The sequence below is a fragment of the Cydia amplana genome, chromosome 11, assembly GCF_948474715.1.
Source record: "Cydia amplana chromosome 11, ilCydAmpl1.1, whole genome shotgun sequence".
Taxonomy (NCBI): domain Eukaryota; kingdom Metazoa; phylum Arthropoda; class Insecta; order Lepidoptera; family Tortricidae; genus Cydia; species Cydia amplana.
Genome location: NC_086079.1, coordinates 15400569 through 15425546, shown reverse-complemented (window position 1 = coordinate 15425546; position 24978 = coordinate 15400569). Strand labels below are relative to the sequence as shown.

Genomic DNA, 24978 nt, shown 5'->3' with positions numbered 1-24978 from the left:
ACAAGGTGAAAGGCTTTACGCCGGCTTTAACAGGCACTTTTAGAAAGTGTCATTCACGGTGACGCGCAGATTTGCCAAAACTAAACTTTAACTCTACAGTTAACTAATATAATTTGACAATATGAACCAAACCATGCGTCTTCGTCAATGAATCAATCTAAAGATTCCCGTATCGTTAATGCCCTTCCATGTCACAGGCTTCCGATTTTATTTGAAACGTTTAATTTAAGTGTACTATTTATGTAGGTAGGTAAGTAGGCTTAAGAATTGACCCTCTTGTATGTAGTTACGTATAGAATTAATAATCAAGTTATTCAAATTCAAAATAACACAAGCACATATAGCACCTACATGCAAGAGTTCTTTTCCTTAACCTTTAAAGCTGTAAGTACCTGCTAAGTTATATATTTAAGTAGGTACCTACCTACATAAATCAAAGATCTAGTTGGAGAGATATAAGTTGATAGATACAGAGTGAAATACTTCACGAATTCACATGTCATTCTTGCGCAGAGCCATGCTAATCTCTCTCTATGTCTAGTCAGATTTAAGTTTATGTACTGCCGAAGTACTCACTTTCCACAAAAATAAATGCAATGTTTGCGATGTAGGTTTGTTCGTTACTTTGTGTCCCTTAGAGCGGAAATATCGTCGACTCCTATTCGGGTACACGTTATTTATCAGCAAGTTTATTACCAAAAAATTAATTTTGCAATATTATATTAACCCGGAACGGGATAAAAAGATAAATTGCTGATAGATATTTGGACAGATAAAAAACCTACACGTCTATAAGCTTCTACCTTAATACGTAGGTTCTACGTAACACGTATTAACTATCCGATCCATTCGTATTCGAAAACACAAATCACTTGAAAGGGTATACCTCCACACATCACCATTTAAGTATTATATAATTTCAACCGTTATTATACACACACAAAGATTTAAACTAACAAGACTCGGAAGAGACTTAATAAAATTAAATTATAATGGTGACACGTGCACGCTTTACCAGCTCGATGTGTTTTCTACCATGTGTTTTAGTATTTTCATTGGCATAGCCACGGTGCGCGCAGGCAGCCTTTGAAAACACTTGCACATCACTATTCCGGATCATTTTTATTTGCTAGATAGTTTAACGGACAACTAAATTTAAATATTTATTTCGAACGGCAAAAGCCGTTAGAAACTGTTTTTCAATATAGTCAGCTAAACTGGGGTACAAATTCAAAAACTCACCAGCAGTTTAGCTTCACGACCTTCCAGATGGAAAAACAGCAAGCCAATGAGGTAATGACAGCGTTTTACACAAAAATAAAACGCTAATTAAATAACTTACCATATTCGGAACCTAAAGTAATATATTGAGAGTGGCAACACTGTAGTTAGTCGTATTGTCCTTTTCTAGCATATACGTCCATCTCTCTCCCACACCCCCACCACTTCAGGCAGTTGCGTTTGACAATTTTGACAGTTAGAAACAAACGCAAATTACCTCATTGTCTCAAAATTATACATATTTACACCAGGCAGGATTAAAACTTTAGGTTCCGAATATGGTAAGTTATTTAATTAGCGTTTTATTTTTGTGTAAAACGCTGTCATTAAACAACTGTACCGATATTCGGAACCTAAAGTAATATATTGAGACGTGTTTGTTATCGCCTGGTGGTGGGAAGACGCCAAGCCAATGTGATTATACATGTACTTACATATTATGTATATGTAATATTATTTTATTAGAAGTGTTTAATTAATTAATTAATTATGTAGTACACCCTTTATTTTAATACATGTGAGGAGAGAGGTATTTAGTAAAGCATACAATTTTATATACCATTATATTATGATACTAACTTTCCATTTTATATACGTATTTAATGTAGGTACTTATAAATTTTCAACGAAAATAAGTGAGTCACCACAAGGGTGCTATAGTACTTAATTATATGTATGTGAGACTATGTAAAAGAAGATAAGTCAGTCTACTCTTCAGGGAGCATACAACATCTGTGATATGGAGTGATGTAATTAAAATATGAAAAGATAAAAATCATAAAGTACTCGAGTAGTTTTTATTTATAACTCCCAATTATTGACAAATTTGATAATAATTATCTAGTAAGGTAAGCAGTTGCAGGATATAACAAGGACAAGACCTTTCTTATTTCCAGAATCCCTTAGGATTAAGTAGACGAATATTTTAAATATTCGTTATATCACTATCACTACCCACAAAGTTAATATTGGGTAGGTACTTAATAAAATGTCATAGGGAATACTTTTAATGAGTTTACTGAATTCTTTTAATGACTGTGAGCCAGTGTGAGCTATTTATTTGGTTATAGCTATAAAATGCATTTAATCGTTTGTACGCTTTACTAACGCGAACGCGGACTTAAACAAACCTTACTTAAAATTGTGAAGGTTACTTTGAGAGCTTAAGCCATATCATAATACTCATGTGGGCACTAGTTACGACGCTTTTTGGTGCTCTTGGCGTTCAAATGGTAAATGTAGAATTGCCACAGAGCTTTATCAATGATATTTGTATAGGTGCAGCTCATTCTGCTTATATTCATGTTTAGCTATCATCAAGTGACCTTAATTGTACTCATTGTTGTCTATATATGCAGTATGAGTAGTTTACCTTATCTGGTGCCTACTAGTAGACATAAACTTGATTGTTTCTGAACGCTAAAGTGGCTTAATTTATGTAAACCATTCATAGACATAGCTTAATTCTGAATATTCAGTCTTCTCTTTCCAGATTAAGAATAAGGTACTTAATTCGAAACCTTAGCTCATCGCATATGTATTTTTAACCAAAATGAAAATTTGTGTTTATTTTGTGATTTTACATTATTTGCAATAACTGTGCGGAACCATGGGGTCTCCGACCTTTTGCCGGGCACCCGTGGGCCCAAAGCCAACAGCGCAGATGCCGTTTAAGAGGAACCAATTTTATCCAATGCTAGGGTCAACACTTTGTCGAATATATTTGATATTTATGTATATTTATCCTCCTTATGACCTAAGGGTAGGTAATTGTAACTTTTTGATATCAAATATACGCAGAATAGTCAATTATTTTGTATTCTGAAGTGCATATAATATTACTGGATTTGGGCCAGTGTGCTTTTGTATACTATATCTCTGGCCTACTATATAGGCTAGTCTATTAACATCCCGCCTCCTGGAAGGCAGTATACAGACTTCTTAGATATATTCACGGTAGTGCTAAGAGTGTGGACCTGGTTTTCCGACACTTGACTGCATGAGATTATTTTTTCAGGTCTCGAGCAAGAAGGGTGCCTAGATAGGTTGAGGTCCTCAACTTGTGGATTTGGTAGGAGCAAGACACAGACGGGGTGTAAATTAGTTAATCCACCATGTTTCAAGAGATTCATGTGCATTCATGCCTTCAGGTTACACTGTAGAGACAGACTAACACTTTGGCAGAGTTTTGCTAACATATAATAAATGATTGCATTTGTTTGGGTGTACAATTACATGTTCCACACCAAAAACATAATTATTTATATATTTCAATCTATTTTTGAAAGGTTTGCGTTTCAAAATAGCTTCGCCTTTTCGCAAGGCGTGCTCCTGTTCCCCTATTTTATTGTGCAAAGCGAACAGTATCACAATGCTATAATTTTGTATAAATTGAGAACTAGAGGGTCATGCCCTAGACGTGACCGCCCAGAAACTGTGCTAGAACCGTTCGTGCAAACCATTCAGTCACTATTTTTAAAAACCTTTTGTAGTGGGTACATTCCACGGTCTTAAATTTATTAAACGTGTAGTATCAAACTATGACAAGTCATGATAAGTGAAATAAGTGATAACAGTATCTGGTCCGTGCATAGAAGCACTTGCCCTTGAGGTTAGGGCATGGGTAGTTTATTATAAACTTAATCCGTGCATAGGAGCACTTACGATACAGGTGGTTTAAAACTTCCAGGGTCACAATACAGACACAAGGGTGTAAAATACATAATTCATAAACGCCCGTTAGGCCAGTTTTGTATATTTTATTTCAAACATGCTTGTGCAGCACCGCCAGCATATGATAATTTTCCTAATATACCATGGCAGTCAGGGATATAATAATTATGTAAAAAGGTAGGTAACCTTGGTCATGTCGTGTACATAGGTAGGTACTCGTAAACATGTTAACTGAAAGACAAGTGCTCTCCAGCCAAATATAATTTATGCAACTGTGAGCTGCTCTTACATTGGGATCATATGTATTTATTTCTAGTCTGTCATATTGTAGCAGGCCTAGACTTCAAAGGTTTGTAGATGTTTATAGGGCCGTTAAACGGACCCTTTGTACACCTTGAGCAGGCTGTTTGTTTCACACCATGGGTAATATATATTGTAAACATAGCTTATTTCAGAATGGAATCGTAAGCTCTGTCGTGTCGTGAGCTTACCGAGCCTGATTTAATTAGAGTCCACAGATTGTATGGACCTTGGAGGATTGACCACTCCTTATTCTAATTATCAATATTCTGCCTGGGCTTATAGTCGAAATTAGGTGACTAAATCTCTTAGTATTATCTATGCCACCCAAGTTATGAGGCTTAGCGTCTCCAGACCACAATTTTATATTAGGGTGGAAAGATTTTTTCATCTTTAAAATAAAAATGAGTCGAGATAGGCCTGGAATCTTAGGTTTTTATTTTACCTATTATAATTTTAGAAATGTTATGTAAATGGAAAGCAGTTTTCACTTTTACCACAGTTAATTAGCCCAATTTCGGGTTTAGCCAATAGGGTGTTCGGGACCCTTGAAATAGATTGGTAAACAAAAATGAAAACTCTAATAACGAAGCCTTGCCTATTTCGACTGATTTTTACCCAAAACATTATTTTAAACCATTTTTACTTTCTCTAAAAAGAGATATTTACAACGTAATCTTTGTAATATTTTTGTGATTGTGGTCTACTCGCACGCCTGTGTTATGACCATATCATTTATATTTCTGTGAATATGTCTGACGTGCCTTGCGCAGGCTTACATAGGTTATAATATCATCATCAATAACTTGACGTCAGTTTGTGAACGAATCAAAGATTCTTTTGGCACACCTTACGCAGGTGTAAACATGGCAGCCTTGCGCAGGTTTAGATAGGTACATAATATATTGGTTTCATCACAAATAACTTGACGTTAGTTTGTGAACGAATCAAAGATTCTTTTGGCACACCTTACACAGGTGTAAACATGGCAGCCTTGCGCAGGTTTAGATAGGTACATAATATATTGGTTTCATCACAAATAACTTGACGTTAGTTTGTGAACGAATAAAAGATTCTCTTAGGCGCACCTTAGCAGGTGGAACCATAACAAACGTAAGTTTAAGAATAAGTATCATTCAAATCAAATACCCTGAGTTTATGGGTAATATTCCCTAAGTTGCGGGTTCCTTGCTCGACAAGGTGAAAGGCTTTACGCAGGCTTTAACAGGCACTTTTAGAAAGTGTCATTCACGGTGACGTGCAGATTTGCCAAAACTAAACTTTAACTCTACAGTTAACTAATATAATTTGACAATATGAACCAAACCATGCGTCTTCGTCAATGAATCAATCTAAAGATTCCCGTATCGTTAATGCCCTTCCATGTCACAGGCTTCCGATTTTATTTGAAACGTTTAATTTAAGTGTACTATTTATGTAGGTAGGTAAGTAGGCTTAAGAATTGACCCTCTTGTATGTAGTTACGTATAGAATTAATAATCAAGTTATTCAAATTCAAAATAACACAAGCACATATAGCACCTACATGCAAGAGTTCTTTTCCTTAACCTTTAAAGCTGTAAGTACCTGCTAAGTTATATATTTAAGTAGGTACCTACCTACATAAATCAAAGATCTAGTTGGAGAGATATAAGTTGATAGATACAGAGTGAAATACTTCACGAATTCGCATGTCATTCTTGCGCAGAGCCATGCTAATCTCTCTCTATGTCTAGTCAGATTTAAGTTTATGTACTGCCGAAGTACTCACTTTCCACAAAAATAAATGCAATGTTTGCGATGTAGGTTTGTTCGTTACCTTGTGTCCCTTAGAGCGGAAATATCGTCGACTCCTATTCGGGTACACGTTATTTATCAGCAAGTTTATTACCAAAAAATTAATTTTGCAATATTATATTAACCCGGAACGGGATAAAAAGATAAATTGCTGATAGATACTTGGACAGATAAAAAACCTACACGTCTATAAGCTTCTACCTTAATACGTAGGTTCTACGTAACACGTATTAACTATCCGATCCATTCGTATTCGAAAACACAAATCACTTGAAAGGGTATACCTCCACACATCACCATTTAAGTATTATATAATTTCAACCGTTATTATACACACACAAAGATTTAAACTAACAAGACTCGGAAGAGACTTAATAAAATTAAATTATAATGGTGACACGTGCACGCTTTACCAGCTCGATGTGTTTTCTACCATGTGTTTTAGTATTTTCATTGGCATAGCCACGGTGCGCGCAGGCAGCCTTTGAAAACACTTGCACATCACTATTCCGGATCATTTTTATTTGCTAGATAGTTTAACGGACAACTAAATTTAAATATTTATTTCGAACGGCAAAAGCCGTTAGAAACTGTTTTTCAATATAGTCAGCTAAACTGGGGTACAAATTCAAAAACTCACCAGCAGTTTAGCTTCACGACCTTCCAGATGGAAAAACAGCAAGCCAATGAGGTAATTTGCGTTTGTTTCTAACTGTCAAAATTGTCAAACGCAACTGCCTGAAGTGGTGGGGGTGTGGGAGAGAGATGGACGTATATGCTAGAAAAGGACAATACGACTAACTACAGTGTTGCCACTCTCAATATATTACTTTAGGTTCCGAATATCGGTACAGTTGTTTAATTTGCGTTTGTTTCTAACTGTCAAAATTGTCAAACGCAACTGCCTGAAGTGGTGGGGGTGTGGGAGAGAGATGGACGTATATGCTAGAAAAGGACAATACGACTAACTACAGTGTTGCCACTCTCAATATATTACTTTAGGTTCCGAATATCGGTACAGTTGTTTAATTTCAGATTATTGAATTGAAGTGTTTGCAATGTTTGGCCAGTTCGGGTCGGATGTGGGGTTCTTGGGGGCCGCGGCCGTGTTTGGGGCCCCCGCTCTGGCCGGGGCATTAGTGGTTAGGGGGACTGTAGGAGTGTTTAGCGGAACTATGGGAAGGGGCATGTGTGCTGGATCTAGTTCATCGGTAAATAAATATACTTAAGATTAAAATACTCTGTATCCAGGCCATAAAGTGTTTAAGAATATTTAGATGTGTTTCTTAGAATTACAACGTCGAAAAATTACAAAAGCAAACCTAAATATAGGTACATAACTATTTTCGAAATTATTATCCGTGTAATCATAACATTTCAGCGTGCACAATAGGCAGTAACATAAACAGTCCTTTCTTTTGAGAACGCGTCACGTTTTGAAAACATCTCGAAAGCTTTCGCTATCGTTTCACTTCAGTGGAAAAACCTCGCAGTTTACCATGACAAAAGAAACATTCCATAGTCCGAGGATATAAATACGACTATTGATTTCATGAGGTTTAAAATTGTCGAAGACGAGTGAACGATTGTGAAATGCTCTCGTTTCAACCGAGGTCGCAACCCTCGAGTTTTTACTTGAAGTTAATGGCTGTCATTATAGGCTTTAAAGAAAAGCTAGAACCTTGTTGGAGCAAACTTACAATAGATAGGTACAAATACAATACAATAGGTACCTATATATACAAAAAATAATTATTGCACTAGTTTCTCAATAATACCTAAATTGCATTTCAACATTCTACATTTACCTCTGATTCATTAAAACGGTACAACCAATTTCAGGACATTTTTATTCGAATCTTTAATATTCTTCAACCTACCTAAAATAATACCTACTTACCTAATATTTCGACTATCCGCGTAATATAACCATCATTATCCACCCAAAAATAGATAGTAGTTAGAGTCAATTCTTTTTGCGTCGTCGTGCCTATATAGGAAGTGCCCAATTTGCGAGTCTGGCTTTAACTCATTTAACTGTTAATATGTTTCCTATGTCACGTCCATGTCATATTATGCGTGTTCCAAGTATGTTATTCGTGTATGATACACAATAGAATTTTAAAACCCGGAAGACTTTAATCATCTATAATCTATTCCGATGATACCTAGTTGAAGATATTAAACTTCATAAAATCGTTAGGAAATTTCGGGTTATTCCCACTAGTTACCACCAAGTTGTTACCAGTGGTAACTACTGGGAATTTTTTTCCCATCTTTTACCACTGGTAACTACTGGGAAAAATTATTCCCAGTAGTTACCACCAACTCGGTTTAGTGGTAACTACTGGGAATTTTTATTCCCAGTAGTTACCACCAAAATTTTGTTAGAGTTAAATACTAATAAAAACAGCAAAAATAGTAAGAGTATAAATACAGAGTGATTTTGAATTACCTAATAAAATCACTTAAAAAATAATCTAAATGGATTATTAAATTTATTCTTACATATATTATAGTTTTTGTACTAGTACCGGTTAAACTGTTTAACTATATTTTTGGTCACTTTTAAGGCAGTTTACTAAAACACTAATCGACTAACAATTATTTATTAAATCACTCGATATTTATACTATACTATTTATACTGTTTTTATTAGTATTTAACTTTAACAAAGTTTTGGTGGTAACTACTGGGAATAAAAAGTTACCACTAAACCGAGTTGGTGGTAACTACTGGGAATAATTTTTCCCAGTAGTTACCAGTGGTAAAAGGTGGGAAAAAATTCCCAGTAGTTACCACTGGTAACAACTTGGTGGTAACTAGTGGGAATAACCCGAAATTTCGTCCTCAGTCGCCACTTGCTATCTTGTCAATTGTTATGATTATGACCCCCACTTATACGAGTACCTATAGATAGGTACATAATTTTATGAAATTATGTCATATACCTATTTAACGCATTCGTGAACTTAATAAGCCATTTTGTTTTCAGAAAGAGGGGTCTCGAATGATTTTCGAATGACCATTTAGTCATCGTGTAGGTAGCTAGGTGCCTAAGTTTATTTTATTATAGTGCGCTGTATATCAATTGAAATTTGTACGTGTCATATTATACTGTGTCTATTTTTATGTTAAGTATACGTACTCTAGACTATAAAATACAATTCTTTGCTTGGCATTCAATTGACTGCATCAATAATAGTCACGAGTCAAGAAGCGTGCCTGTTGCTCAACTACCCGCGGTCGTTGTAAGATTATGGAATAAGCTAAATTACACAGTATATACTCATAATGTTTCAATTCAATAAATACTGTGAATGATATTCAATTGACTATATTAACATAACTTAATTCTTGCACTAAAGGATGAATAGTTGAGTTGTGCAACGAACTGTGATTAAAGTGCATAGGTACTTATATACCTACTGCATAGTGTATAAATGAGACGTTAATGTTTATTTTTATTTACAATGTAAAACGTGGCAATAACATTTATGGCGTAAGGGCTGTGGAGTTTATTTTTAAGTGAAATGGAATTAGAAAATGATGATGGTTACACTATGCTAACCTAAAATCAAGTAGTTGGGCTTACCGTTTTGGGGCGTTTTTTTTTTTAAGTTGTCCCCTACACTTTCTTTCAAATTTGAGATTGTTTATGCTATTTCTACTCAGAATCACGAGCTCTTTCTATCCTAATAGGAGAAAAAAAGTGTCCCAAAATTTCCATACATTTTTCGATCTTTTCATTCCGCGACCGCCATACAAAGTCTGTGAAAAATGGTGACGGAATGGAAATAAAAACCTTAGGACACTTTTTTTCTCCTATTAGGATAGAAAGAGCTCGTGATTCTGAGTAGAAATAACATAAAAAATCCCAAATTTGAAAAAAAAGTGTAGGGGACAACTTTAAAAAAAACGCCCTTTGGCGTTTTGCAGAGGTCTCCGCTTGTTAAGTAGGTAGGTGTTTTTGACAGGATACCTATGCGTTTTTTTGTTGTGCAGTGATCCGCGCTATTTAAAATAAGTTAATTAGCATAGTTTAAATAGATTGAATACATGTTTAATAGAATACCTACTAAATAATTCATGAATAACCTATCGCCTGCGGTTTTAGGGTTGCGTAGCCAAAATGACAACAACGAAATACCTAATTACACCTACCTACTTAGTAGTGTAACGTGAAAAATACTTAAATAAAAGGAAAACATAGATGCCTTGCAGGCTGCTACTTTTAATTTAGGTACATAGTGAAGTGAGCTAGCTCTAATGACCGAGTCAAGGGCGAAGCGGCGCGGTGGCAATGCCAATGTCAAGTGCGTGCGACCACCCGGCAGAACGCCTGGGGCCCTAGCCAAGATGAAAATCGTACGTCGACAAACGAAAAGAAAAAAATGTATCGGGTCGGGTTGACAAATGATACGAAAAGTGACGTGACTATTTCCATACATTCTTTAAGTAGGTATTATAGAGTGGCGTTTTCTATCAACGATTGGCATCTTGGCCAGAGGGGCTACCGCGAAAACCGTTTTTCGTAAATTGCGGGGATCTTTCTCTTTTACTCCAATGAAGGCGTAATTAGAGTGACAGAGCCCGCAATTTGCGAACTTCGATTTTCGCGGTTATAGCCCTGGCCTCCTGGGCATCAGCAGTCAAACATTACGTAAACTAGGGTAACATTTTTCGGCAAAATGTATAGGTAGGTATGTATACAATACAATATCGTACAAGGTTATATTAGGTAGAGTCAGAGGGCCTACCGCAAACCACGTTCGACGTGTTGCATCTCTGTCGCACTTGTAATTTCGTACGTAAGTGTGACAGGGAGGCAACACGTCGAACGTGGTTCGCGGTAGGCCTTCTGTGCAAAAAGAGAAGAGTCGTAGAATGTATTGGATTCCATACATTTCTTCTCTTTCCGCACAGACTCTAGTTTGAAACCAGTTCTCTAAAAACAACACTCTAGCTAGCTATAATAATATACTCGTACCTACCTACAGACTTAATTTTATGTCCCGTGTTGAAATTGCAAATTTTATGACCACGAGAATGTAACTCGCTTTAAGCTGTTGACAAAGTACTTAAACCTTACCCATGTGCTATTGTTTTAATGTATTTATGTAAAACAGTAAAAATGGCTAGGTGTGGTGCTGCAATAGTCGTATAATTACATGAATCTACAGTAAGGTAAAGGGCCCCTGTTTCGGCAGGTTAAGGCTCTTGAGAGTTTGTATATTACTAAGCATTTTTTTTTAAATATTACTATGCATATCAATACCTTGAAAGCTTTTGAGTAAGTTATATTAGTTCTTTGTTAATAATTTAATGTATAAACTATAGGGTTTTAGTTGAAACTTTTTTTTATATGAATTTTTTCGTGAACCTCTTATTTGGCTCCCATTTCGTGATACAAATTTAGCTCAGCTCCTGGGTCAATTTCACCAAACGAGCATTTTTGTCTAATTCCCATGGAATTTTGAAATACCAACATTACACAAAAAAAAATATGCTGATAATTTGATAAAAAATATAATAAACATTAATTTTCTTATGGGATAAAAATATTCATAAAACTATAAAAGTTATTTCAATTTAAAATTTTGGTCAGGGCACGGGAATTAGTGTGTCCATGGGAATTAGATTTTACTAGCACGGAAATTAGAACATGGCACAGGAATTGTTTTCTTAGCTTATTTTGGTAGTTAAAACTATTATTTATGTATATTTTAATCTACAATAATATACTTCAACCATACTGAAGCGGCATCGAACATATTTATCTACTTTAATTTTAGTTTCGGACGACAAATCTACGAAAGTATGATACACTAAAAACTACGTATTTGACTAATAGTTTCCTTGATTTTAATGGCAACTAATCTCTCTTTCTTAGTTAAATATATATATTTCAAAACAATACTTTGAGTAGTTGCGTAAACATGTCCGCCTTACATACAAAACTATTCATTAAAAAGTGTCATTATGTATCTGCATGTAGATAGGTACAAGGTGTATGATCTGCTTTATGGCCGTATAGGAAATGATACTAAGAAATAAATAGGGGCACAGAGAGAAGAAGTTATTGTGTAAGTTAATCTGAAGAAATCGAATATGCTGCCTTCATAAATTCATAACACAAACAATTGTTTAACCACATATGAGGTAAGGTGGGGTAAGACTATCACCGGGGTAAGACTATCACAGACAGACAGACATGACGAATCCATAAGGGTTCCGTTTTTTGCCATTTGGCTACGGAACCCTAATAAGGTATCTAATAGTATTACGGTTTTAATACCCCCCTGGCATTGTCTAAAATAACCGACTTGGTTTCACATTACATATCAAAACTTTTTTTGTAGTAGAAGAACTGCGTTGCGAGACTTGCATCTTTTTACATGTAATGTTTTTGATAGGATCCCATCTCTTTTTGTAGGCTGTCCTTCTTTTCAGGTAATCATACCCATACCATACTGATACTATGTATACACATATCATAACTATATACATCTTTATTCATACTCACATCGTACATCGTAGTGTACCTTTACTTTCCCTACTAATTGTAAGAACTAAAAGGTAAATTTGTTATCGCATATATTTCTATAGGATTACAAACTTATTTATGCAGTTATTAGATCTTTAGAACGTGACTAATATTGCAGTATTATTAGATTTTTATTGGCTTAAAAAGCTTAAACCTAATTACGTTTCAAATTTGGAACTTGTGGGTATGCTAGAAGTACCTTAGAATAATGATGATCGTGAGTGATTGTGTCAGTGACAAAACTAAGGGATTTTAAAGTGCATTAATTCTTAGATTACATGTTCAAATTAAATGTTATTTTGACCGTGCCACTTTGTTTTGCTCGACTTGGCGGCGGCACTGCCGTGTCCCCAGATCCTTTGTCCTTCCCCGGGCCTCAAACTATCTCCATGCCAAATATCATCAACATGATATTGGTTCAGCGGTTTAAGCGTGACGAGATAACAGACAGACAGACAGAGATACTTTCGCATTTATAATATAGTAAGAATAGGATATATTTAATTTTTCTTGTATTAGAAAAGCTAATTTATAACAACTAATCTATTAAACGAGCAATTCTTGTATATATTTCGGGGATCTCGGAAACGGCTCTAACGATTTCGATGAAATTTTATCATATATGAGGGTTTTCTGGGGTGAAAAATCTATCTAGGTAGGTGTTATCTCTGGATAACGCGCATTTTTGAGTTTTTAGGTAGGTAGGTACCTATATGTTTTCCAAGCAAAGCTCGGTCTCCCAGATATTTAAACTTTATACGGCATACGCTGTCAGCTGTCAAATTTACAAAAACAAAACATTGCAAATGTGATTCATTTTGTTTCATGTAACCTTAGGTACAGGTATTATAATATGTAATAATTCCAGAAATAGTTTTATGTTTATATAATATTTTAATGTTATAATATGATCAATGAATAAGGTAAGGTGGGGCAAGACTAACAGTACAAGGATTCCATACAAGTGATAGTCTTACCCCGGTGTCGCCTTACCCCTCCTTACCTTACGTATTAAAATTGCCCGGGTTATTCGGGTCGATCCTGTATGTAAGTACTATAGTACTTATGCTAAAAAACTATTCACAGATTTTTGTGCATTCTTTAAGATTTCCTTAAATGTAAAATAGAAAGATATACGTCGTATTATTATTACATATAATATATATTCAATGCCAATATATATAAGTAATAATAATATGACGTAAACATTGCCAATTAACTTACAGTGCCCCCAATAAAAGATTTGTTGACAATATATGTAATACTTTCTAATTCCCGTGCCACTTAATCAGCTGTTTTAGGTAAATTTGTTATGGGAATTAGGGCACGGAAATTAGAATTCGTAATAAAACAATTCGCCAAAAATTTAAATCGTGTTTGACCAAACTGTTATGTTATCGTTTACATAAAGATACATAAAGGGCTCGTAAATATGACAATTGCTATTGAAAAGCTATGTGGAAAATAAAATTTATAAGGGGCATCGAAATTAGAAAAAAATTGTCGCCCACCCGGATTCCGAAATACTTACGCGATTTGCTCGAACACGCCGCGGCTTGACTTACATCCGCTTGCTTTGAGAGACAGCCGAATACTGCCACTACAGGTGAGGCGGGATACGAGGCGGTTCAAATACAAACGTCGGCTGTCAGAGCCCTTTGAGTTTTGCCGACGAAATTTTACTCGCGCGCTCGGACAAAATTTAAACGTCGATCACGAGTTATTTACCACAATGAAGTTAATAGTATATGTGCTCAGTGATAGTAAATATCATCTAGTTTAAGTATTTGACACTAAATTAGTGATACTAATGTAGAATTTTTCGTAGGATTTTTCATTATGCTCAAAAGTAGATTCCGGACAGGGCACGGGAGTAGTAATTTGAGCCTTTAGGTATTTTTATGTGTACTCTAAAAACCAACTAATCAGTGAATTCATATGGAACTCGGTGTGAAAGTGTGACTTCTTTATGTAAAAAAAAATTGGTAAGTATTGTCTGATGCTAACCCGCGATTTTCATCACGGACAGAAAAAAAATCGTGTTCAGAAATTGACCCCTAAGTTCGTGAATTCGTGTCCCCTGTTTCGGAATAAAGTTTTCTTAGAGTAATTGGTGATAATTTGCTGATAATCATTTAAATTATTTTTTCTACTCCAGCACTTAAATGTGTCAATTAAATGACTGACAGTGATATCTAAAGCAATGTCATTTGAATGCTTTGTCTATAGGCTCATAAGATGACTGCTAGCAGTCATCTTATGAGTATAATACAACTGCTTTATTTTTTTTAAAGATACAAGTTCCGATCATCTTGATTGAAAGAGGTGTTTTCATTTACAATAATAACTCTTTTTTTTTTTAATAATAACTTTTTTTTTAAATAATAACTCTTTTTTTTTTAAATAATAACTCTTTTTTTTTAATAATAACTTTTTTTTTAATAATAACTTTTTTTTTTAATAATAACTTTTTTTTAATAATTTTTTTTTTTTTTTTTTTTTTTTTGCTGCAGCTGTCATAGAAAAAGTAATGTATGCAACAGCTCATAATTGGTTCTTAAAATTCAAGGGTCGAAGTTACAAAACGAGACGTAGTCGAATTATAAATAAAATTGTGCTAGTAGTTAATATGAGAATATACGTGGAATATACCTTAAAAATTTATATATATAACTCGGGTCACATTCAAACTCGTTTTATGAGAATTCTAGTGAAAAAAACATATACCGAATTTCGCTCATACGAAACTTCATGAAATACATTAATTGTTTTCTAATTTATTTTTTAAATTATCTTCGTTGTTCTATTTAACAACAAGCACTCAAAATGTATCTAGAAAAACCTTGATTCGTTAGTGGCACGAAATAGGAGACACACGAAAAATAAAATGACCGCTATTTCGTGAGTCGATTTATTGCAATTTTAAGGTATTTCTATGCATATATTCAATATTTTTTCTTATCAAATCAATTACTAAGGAACCCACAGAAACACTCCCAAAAACTTTTATTCGAATGGGTTTAGCTTTTCCTTCGTATAAGCTTAACAAGTGAGAGCGCGCACCTTACGCCTAAAAAAAGTGCACGCATACAACACAGCTGTTCGCGGCCGTCTGACAGTTTCAACCGTCGTATTACTCTCAGTTTAATCACTAAAATATTGGTTATTATTTTATTGAAGAGATTAAATAATACAGATTTTTTTCATATGTATAATTTAAATAAACAATACTTGAATTCCTTATTATTTGCGCCAGAAACAAAACTAACGAAATAACGTACTAACACGAACTTGGGGCCCTTTACCTTATATAACTGGATCTGGCATGAGGGGTGGGGGAAATGACCGAACGGGATAGTCTTATGTATCTTTTAGTAGGAGTAGCAGCGAAAGCGCTATTATTGTTTGTCCTTGTCACAGTCTCACTTTTTAGGGTTCCGTACCCAAAGGGTAAAAAACGGGACCCTATTACTAAGACTTCGCTGTCCGTCCATCTGTCACCAGACTGTATCTCATGAACCGCGATAGCTAGACAGTTGAAATTTCTACAAATGATGTATCTCTGTTGCCGCTATAACAACAAATACTAAAAATAAAATAAAATAAATATTTAAGACAGGCTCCCATACAACAAACACGATTTTTTTGCTCTATTTTTTGTTGATGGTGCGGAACCCTCCGTACGCGAGTCCGACTCGCACTTGGCCGGTTTTTATTTTTTTATTCCCCACCGTAAATTTAGTATTATGTAATATGTATTTGGGCAACAAATAAATTCGAACAATCATAGAGTCGCATTCCTGAGCCAGAAAAATCTGTCTTTACAAACTCCAGTTCAACCATTTATTGCTAATACAATTTCGTAGGCGTATTACGACTATTGCGGTGTGCGTGGTTTTGGTTTGCGTCAATTGCGTCACTTATATTATTATGCCGCCTATAAAGGAAACAATATCTGGGAGGCCGAGCTTTGGTGGGAAAACATATAAAAACTCTTAAATGCGCGTTTTCCCAGAGATAAGACCTAGCTAGATCGATTTTTCGCCTCCGAAAACCCTAGCAAATTTCATCGAAAACGTTAGAGCCGTTACCCAACCGTTACCGAGATCCCCGAAATATATGTATATATAAATATACAAGAATTATGCTATGTTTGGAACGTTTTACAGTTGCAGAAAAAGGCGGCAAATTTGAAAAATGTAGGCGCGAAGGGATATCGTCCCATAGAACATTTGAATTCGCACCTTTTTTTACTGACAAGATTTGCTTGACCAACTTCAAACAACGACAATATTAAAGTCGTAACACACGGCAGTTGCGGCACGTTGCGGTGCGCGTTGTTCACCCCTCTGCTCCAACCATCTGCCAACATACAAATAATAAAATACCGGTTTTCTAGCTTGTCAATCCCTAGTACACACAAAGTGTCGCTTCAGAGGCGTTTTTCTACTTGTAATATTCTGTCCCTGTCCAAGTCTGAAATTTTATTTTTACAAGCAATCACCAAACTCAACGTCATTGACAAGGTCACTTTGACAGGTTGTCATTGGTTGCTCAAAGCAACACAACATTATCAAGAATATCAAGTAAAGAAGTCACAAAAACACAACATAAACACAGTCAGCTCTGTTTTGTGAATTTTCGGTCCGTGTAAATTGAAATGGAACAGTTTGCATCAAGCAAATACACGTTATGGACGTTTGTTTTACAGTGCTAATACAAATTATCCATTTAAAATGAGGTCGTCTCTATTTAGACGTAATCATGTTGTTGATTCTGAGACGCAGCCACTTTTGTCCGCAATTACCGCAGTGCCTGGTCCCAGCATCATCCAAAATGAGGTATTTGCGCCATTAGACTGTGGAAGATTCCATAACTTTAACCTTTTTTTATCTTTTCCATTGCCACGGTTTTTTGTGAATTCATTAGCACAAACAATTTTTCTAGGTCATTTCAATAGCATTGTTAGCAAAGAATGGAGTGTTTTATTGGGTTTCAATGAACACAAGTAGCACGAACAGAATAGATTGTTTTTGACTAAGACCTGTTATTCAACAACTGGAAACTATATTACATTGAGGCCACTTTTTGTTTTGATATTACTTTTCCAGTTTATCTTATCCCTTAGATAAAATTGTTATGAATATTTGACATAAGTACAAAACAACAGAGAACAAAACTTTGGATGATTTTTCGATACATTAAAGTGTTAATTTTAAAAATTAATTTAAGTAGGTATATTATCTATAATTGAGTTAGAAAAATTAGGAGATGACACCACAAAGTAGCTTAGGAAACTGCATTAATGCATCAGATAGAGTCTGTGCGGAAAGAGAAGAGTCGTGAAATGTATGGGGCATTCCACGACTCTTCTCTTTCCGCACAGACTCTATTAGTTAATCTGTTTTCAAGATTTGCCAGTATTGGTAAAATTTGTTTATACTGGCAAACATATGCCAAATTGCCAATATGAAAATATAAACCATTTATCTAAACTTCAACCATACTATGAGCCCCAGATTTGAAATGGGTTCCAAATTCAAACCAAACAACTACCGAGGTACCAAAGTGTATGAGTTATTATAGTTGGTCAAACCAATTTGTCAGTAAATAACAACAAAAAAAACTATACCTACTCATCCTTTTCTTTTGGGTGCTAGTACTAGTGTAAGACAAATATAGTATGATCCTCTCTGTCTATGTTTTTGAAATGAGACAGTCCTTTGACAAACTTTATTTTCATTATACTTGATTATGCTACAGGACCCATGGTCATGTTATTAATTTTATTTTTCATTAATTCCAGCGCACAGACGGGATGGCAAACATTGGCGTGTCCCATGATGTGCTGGTGGAGTCCCGTAACACCGGGCGCAAGCTGCCGCAGTACATTGCTGCGCTAGCAGGTATTTACTCACTACAACAACACTAAACTGACCCCTGAATGAAAATGACCCCTCCTGCAAACAAATTTCTATGCAGGGGGTCAGTTATTTCTGCAGCAGACTGCAGATATTTGATAAAGTATTTTTGATGCAAAATAGCATGCACATTGCCAGAAATCTTATTTGGCAATGTGCATGTCTATTGCTCATACATCATAAAGAGTGGTGTAGGTATCATTGGTTTTACATGAACTAGATACCTATTTGATCAGTTGCATTGAATGGGTAATGTGCAGTGGCGGATTTGCAGTCTTTGCCGCCGTAGGCCCAGACCCTGTAGCCGCCCCTTCAGCATCAGCACCCATCATATTGACTACATTTAGGCAGGGCCGGATTAACCCTAAGTCAGAGTAGGCAACTGCCTATGGGCCCCGCTTCGGCTAGGGGGCCCCGCCTCGGATAGGGGGCCCCGGCGGCCCCGCGCGCGCCAAAAACAATATTTGTTTCATATGGCCAAAATTCATAAATATTGTTATTATTGTACCTAAACATTTATACCTACTTAAGGTCCAATATCAGTTTCTCAGATACACGATCATTATGTTATTAAGTTATTTTATAGATTTAAAGTCTGTAATATCGAGCTCGATTTTCAGGCTCCCGAGGGCCTAATACCTCATCTCCGAGTAACTCTTGCTTAAGACATATTATTGTCGAGTAACATTTGACGATTGGTTCGTGTCAGAGCGCTGTTTTCTTACAGTTCGACCTTCGGCGTCGCTTTTTAACAAATATAAACATTGATTTCAGAAGCTTGGCCTTTTGCCTCGCATGAAAGCTCACCTCGCTGGTTATACGTACGCTTCGGGCTTGTTAAGTAATGTGGAGATTGCTGAACTCGACCTTCAGCCTCACTTTTTACCTCCATTTTTGGTTTGTCTTCCAAATCTCCTCTTCTTCAGCTTAGCCTTTGGCCTCGCTGCGCCAAGCTCGGCCTGCGGTCTCGCTTTTTAATACAGTGGACATTGGTTAGCGTCTGTGCTCTAGCTGAGCTTATCCTGAAGCACGGCTTCGACCTCGCATGAAAGCTCGGCTCACTGGGGAACTTCGGATTTTTAGGCCCGGCCCGGCCTTTTTAACACGCTTTCACAATTTTTTTACAAAAAATTTCGCGCTCGCTGCGCTCGCGTTTTTTTGCTGCTTTTCTGGTTAACCCTGTACCTACATGCTAACTTGACTGGTGAATGAATAGGAATTTAAACCTATGGAATATCATTATTATCACGTTAATTTTAATCATGTGGCTCGGCGTATGGTATTATGGTCGGACAATCGCTGTTCAGCCTCGCACAATATTTAACTACCTATTGAGAAAAAAAGGGCTCTCCCCACACTTGACGCAAAAAGGAATCGGCAAAAACTGATATAAAAAAGCTTTATGTCCACGCAATAAGATCGAAAAAGACATCGCTCGGCATGTTCGGATCGGCTCAACCGACACCTGAAGGTTGAAATTAAAACCACAAACTTACTTCCCTGAACTGAAAAATGAACATTATGTATGCAGAATTGACTGTAAGGGCCTAAGGGGGCCCCGAGCATTGCACTGCCTAGGGGCCCCGACATGCTTAATGCGGCCCTGCATTTAGGTCAGGCAACGAAAAGGTATAGAGGGAAATACTTGGGACACATTTTTAACTTAGTAACTTAGTTTGGACTCGTTAGGAGGTGAAAATATCAAAAGTCCCCGGCCGTAGCCCTTGAGCGGGGGTAGGGGGGTTTGATTTGAAGGTTCCATTTTTCGGTTTTGGAAATTTAATGCAAAATTAGACATTCAAGAGCGGCTATCTCAAAAACTAAACAAGATACCTATCGAAATACTCGACTGTATAAAACTTGTAGCAAATTTAATCAGCTTTCATTTTGTACAATGATCAGTCGTTAGAACGCATAGTTTCCGAGATATAAGCGAAAAACCGAAAAATAGGACCTTCACACCTCCCTCTTCCTCCGGCTCAAGGGCTACGGCCGGGGACTTTTGATATGTTCACATCCTAACTAGTTCAAACAAAGTTACGAAGTCAAAAATTGTGTTCCAAGCATTTCCCTCTATACCATTTTTTGAGAATTCGTTGCCTGGCCTAATTTTAAGTTATTTCTTGTTATCATCAGCGATTTTTTTGTCACAATTTGCCGCCCCTAATATCTCGCCGCCCTAGGCACGTGCCTACTGTGCCTTATGGAGAATCCGCCACTGGTAATGTGATATATAAGTGGGGTGGTGCCAGATGTCACAGATTTTACTGATTTTCCTCCTAATCTAATGTTTGGTGAAACATAGCATTCATAAGTAAACTTCGAACAGTCGCCATAATAATGTTTTCTAGACTTCATAATAAAATTGATAGGTACTAATGCAAAAACACATGGCTATAAATAGAAACTTAATAACCTTATTTTGCCATTGGTGTTTAAATACGTATTAATGCGGGTGATATACATAATAATGTGCTATTTACACTTTACAGTCTTCGTTTTATTTTATAAATATTCTCTTTGTATCTATTTTCACTAGCTGTAAGTATAGAGGATTTGTATTCAACCCTACATTTGTGATTTCCAGCGACCCTGGGCGCGCTCGCGGCCGGTACCATGCTGGGTTGGTCGTCGCCCGTCGTCTTCAAGATCAAACAGGGGAACAACACCGACTACGACTTCTCAGTCTCCGAGTCTCAGGGCGACTGGGTCTCCTCCATGGTCAACCTCGGCGCCGCGGCGGTTTGCTTCCCCATAGGCATCATAATGGACTCTATAGGCCGGAAGAAAACCATGTTGTGCCTAGTAATACCCTTCACTATCGGATGGCTGCTGATCATCTTTGCTTCGAACATAGGTATGCTGATGGCAGGTAGGTTCGTCACCGGCATAGCCGGAGGAGCCTTCTGTGTCACCGCGCCGGCGTACACTAGCGAAATCGCACAGGACTCCATCAGAGGAACGCTCGGAAGCTTCTTCCAACTGATGATAACTGTCGGTATCCTATTCGCCTACGCCGTGGGAAGCTACGTCTCCGTTTTAGTGTTCAACGTTCTCTGCGGCTTAATCCCCATCATCTTCGGCGTGGTATTTTTCTTCATGCCAGAGAGCCCAAACTTCTTAGTCGTGAAGAATCGCCCCGACGAAGCGCGCGACGCCCTAATCCGACTCCGCGGCAGGAACTACGACGTCGACACGGAGCTGAATAACATGCGAGCGAAGGCCGAAGAGTCGAGAAACAACCCAGTGTCTTTTACCAACGCTATAACTAAGAAGACTGCGTTGAAGGCTCTATTGATCTGCTACTCGCTAATGTTACTCCAGCAACTGTCCGGAATCAACGCGGTGGTTTTCAACACATCGGACATCTTCGCGGCGGCCAGCGCGTCCATCCCGGCAGCCATCGCCACCATCATCATCGGCATCATCCAGGTGGTCGCCACCCTCACGTCCAGTCTCGTGGTCGACAAACTCGGCCGACGAATCCTTCTGCTCCTGTCCGCTCTGGTCATGTGCGTGTGCTCGACCGCTCTGGGCGTATTCTTCTTCTTGCAAACGATTCACGGCGTCGATGCGCCGATGGTGCAGCAGATCTCGTGGCTGCCTCTGCTGGCGCTGTCCCTTTTCATTATAGCGTTCTCGCTCGGATTCGGACCTATTCCTTGGATGATGGCTGGCGAGCTGTGCACCATCGATATCAAGGCGTTCGTCGGCTCGACCGCGGGTACGCTCAACTGGCTGCTCGCTTTCACCGTGACCAGCACCTTTAATTCCCTGAACGCTTCCATCGGCCGAGGACAGGTGTTCTGGCTGTTTGCGGGCATCATGCTGCTCGGATTTGTATTCATCTTCTTCATAGTGCCAGAGACCAAGGGCCGTAGTGAGGACGAGATCCAGGTGCTGCTCGGCGCGGAGCCGCGGCAACGCGTCGACGAGAAGAAATAAATAGACTGTGTTTACTATTTTGTACTGACTTGAGGCGTTTCGCCGTCGAAGACCACTCTTAGTCTGAATCAATTTCTAACCTCGAAATGCTTTTGGATATATTGAACTATTCTTATTAAAAAATCAATCCCAGATGACCATGCTATGTTAAATATTTTGTCTCTAAGTGTAATGGGAAATAGTATATTTAGCTTAAGAAAATACATTTTGAGGTTACGATTTTATCAGACGTGGGTGGATCTTAGCTTCTTTGGCCAAGAATGTTTTGAGTGACGTTTATTTATTGTGTGCGAGTACCAAAGACTTGTCCCCTGGGCCCCTGCGCCACGGCCGCTTAATTAAGTCCGATGTTGAATTTATTTAGTTTTAATATACATATTTATTATTGAAATATATATTGTATGTTGTTTGAATGTTTGGCAGCTTGCTGGTTGAGTCAGATGCGTGTTGTGTACATGAAATTCGTTTGTAAAGTTCATCTTTTTCTGGTTTTATTTGGTTGTTACTAGCTTCAAAAAGCTATATTTTATTTTTGTTAATAGATACAACTAATTCTTTGTGTCACTTATAAATTGTATAGATGAGAAAATACCTGTTTTAGTCAAATATTAGCCAAGGAACGTCCATTTTGAGGTTAGTTATGTTTCTAAATAAGTCAAGTAAAAGAAAATGGCTTTAAGAACATTGCCAGAATCCTATAGGCGTAATTTTACTATACGTGACGCAATGTTTTATAACGAATTCTACTCACCTTTATATTATGAATACAAAAAAACTAGGTACTGAACGGATTTAGTAATAGATATTGCATTAAACTAAGCTTTAAAAGACCAGCGGCAGGCCGTAGGAATCATTTCATACCACTTCGTTGCTACATCAAGGCGATATTGTACTGTACATCCATATCATCAAATATCAATATAATCAGTAGACTCTCTAGATTGTTGTAAATTGTATAAATTGTAACAATGTCGTGCAAATTATAAAATCCTAAAAAACCGCTACGAAATGTTCGTGAATTATTCATTGTAGTTTTTATATAAATATAGAGGAGAGTATTGTTATGATAATATATTTTGAGATAAAATGATATTTCAATTATACTAGTAGGGAAATATTTAAACCTTATAGGGTAGTATTGACGAGATCACAAGTGAATGATATTATAGTTATGTAATTTATATTAATATTATAATTATTTTTTGTCAGTGTCTAAATAAACTGTGTGTTGCCGCTCTTATATAAAGATGATGAAAAGCAAATTAAAAACACGTATGGCGCTCTTATATAAAGATGATGAAAAGCAAATTAAAAACACGTATGGCGCCCAACTACCACATAGAGCGTAGATTGTGCTCAAAGAGGACTTTTAATCTATTGAACGCCCGACGGCGAAGGAATTTGCCGTGCCCCGGACGCCAGGCGATCGCGATTATTCAAGCGAAATTGAACTTTACGGAATCCCGCGTTAGTCCCTATTGCATTGGCGAAGCTGTCGGCTGTAGCCGTAGTTGGCGTCCTGGGCAAGACTTTCCGCTGACGGCCACAGCCGACTGTGGCGGTCAAAAGGTTAATAATCCTGTATATTTCACACTATTGTGCATTTGAGAATTTTAATAAGTCGTCAATGTAAAAACTTAGCCAACGAGTCAAGATTAACTTTGTCGTTTTAGTTTAAATCAACATTGGTTCATTTTTAATGTCTTACGCAATTTTTATCTTGACTCATTGGCTTTGTTTTGAAAATATTTGATGGTATGTTTAAGAATAACTATTTAAATCGATGTTCGTTTTAGTTGTACAATTTGCCATAGCAACAAACACTTGCAATTTGAATATTTATACACTTGATATTTTAAAAGTAATGACAACGATTTCATACTTTTGTACTATGGTTTTAGTTATTTGCGTAAATTTTGAGATTTATTTGCGAGTTACTTTAGTGTTAATGTTAATTTGACTATACCTGCGTTTGTAGCCGCATGCTGTGAGTTAATTTAATTAGGCGTAAGTTAACTACAATTTATTTACAGAATTAAAATGTTGAATATGAAATTATTCTGTTGTATTACTTCTAATACTTAAAATGAACCTTAATGAGCGAATCTGCCTTAAAATTAGAAGCAATTCATATTACTGATCCTCGGCAACGCGCACGTGACACCGCATTTATATATGCTACGTTTTCCGTTTGCCATATGTAGACTTGTTTTGTTCCGAAAGGGATTTATATTGACAGAGTGTGATGACCAAATTTCGACGGAAAATGCACAATAATATTATAATATTATTAGTAGGCATTTACTTAATAAGTTGCCCGACTGTGCAGGTAAGCGATTCGTCATATCATACTGCTTAAAGCTGATTCATTATAGTATAGAAATATTGATTCACTTAAGTAACCTATGCTTGAATAAATCTGCTTATTCATTCATTATAATCGCATAAAATTGTCTTGATTGTAATTATCCCGTGGAACAGATAAAAATTAAGCTCACGCTAGCAGTAAGTTTT

General features: G+C 36.8%; 1 protein-coding gene and 2 non-coding genes across 6 annotated transcripts in view; 1 reads left to right on the top strand and 2 right to left on the bottom strand.

Annotated features, from left to right (window-relative positions):
- LOC134652077 (facilitated trehalose transporter Tret1) overlaps nt 1-22976 on the top strand; it is a 72210-nt gene extending 49234 nt beyond the window's left edge. For 2 of the 4 annotated variants that reach the window (XM_063507234.1, XM_063507233.1), the window contains exons 2-3: nt 18405-18504; nt 21107-22975. In XM_063507234.1, coding sequence (XP_063363304.1) covers nt 18405-18504; nt 21107-22464 — 1458 coding nt within the window. In that variant the 3' untranslated portion in view covers nt 22465-22975. Of the gene's footprint in view, nt 1-17232; nt 17440-18404; nt 18505-21106 lie in introns of those variants that run through there. The other 2 variants (XM_063507232.1, XM_063507231.1) reach the window with 2 other exon arrangements.
- On the bottom strand, nt 469-572 carry LOC134652522 (U6 spliceosomal RNA). The gene has a single exon (XR_010097185.1). It is a non-coding gene; the product is annotated as a U6 spliceosomal RNA (small nuclear RNA).
- Nucleotides 5918-6021, bottom strand: LOC134652527 (U6 spliceosomal RNA). Its single transcript, XR_010097189.1, has one exon. It is a non-coding gene; the product is annotated as a U6 spliceosomal RNA (small nuclear RNA).
- Nucleotides 22977-24978: the final 2002 nt, after the last annotated feature.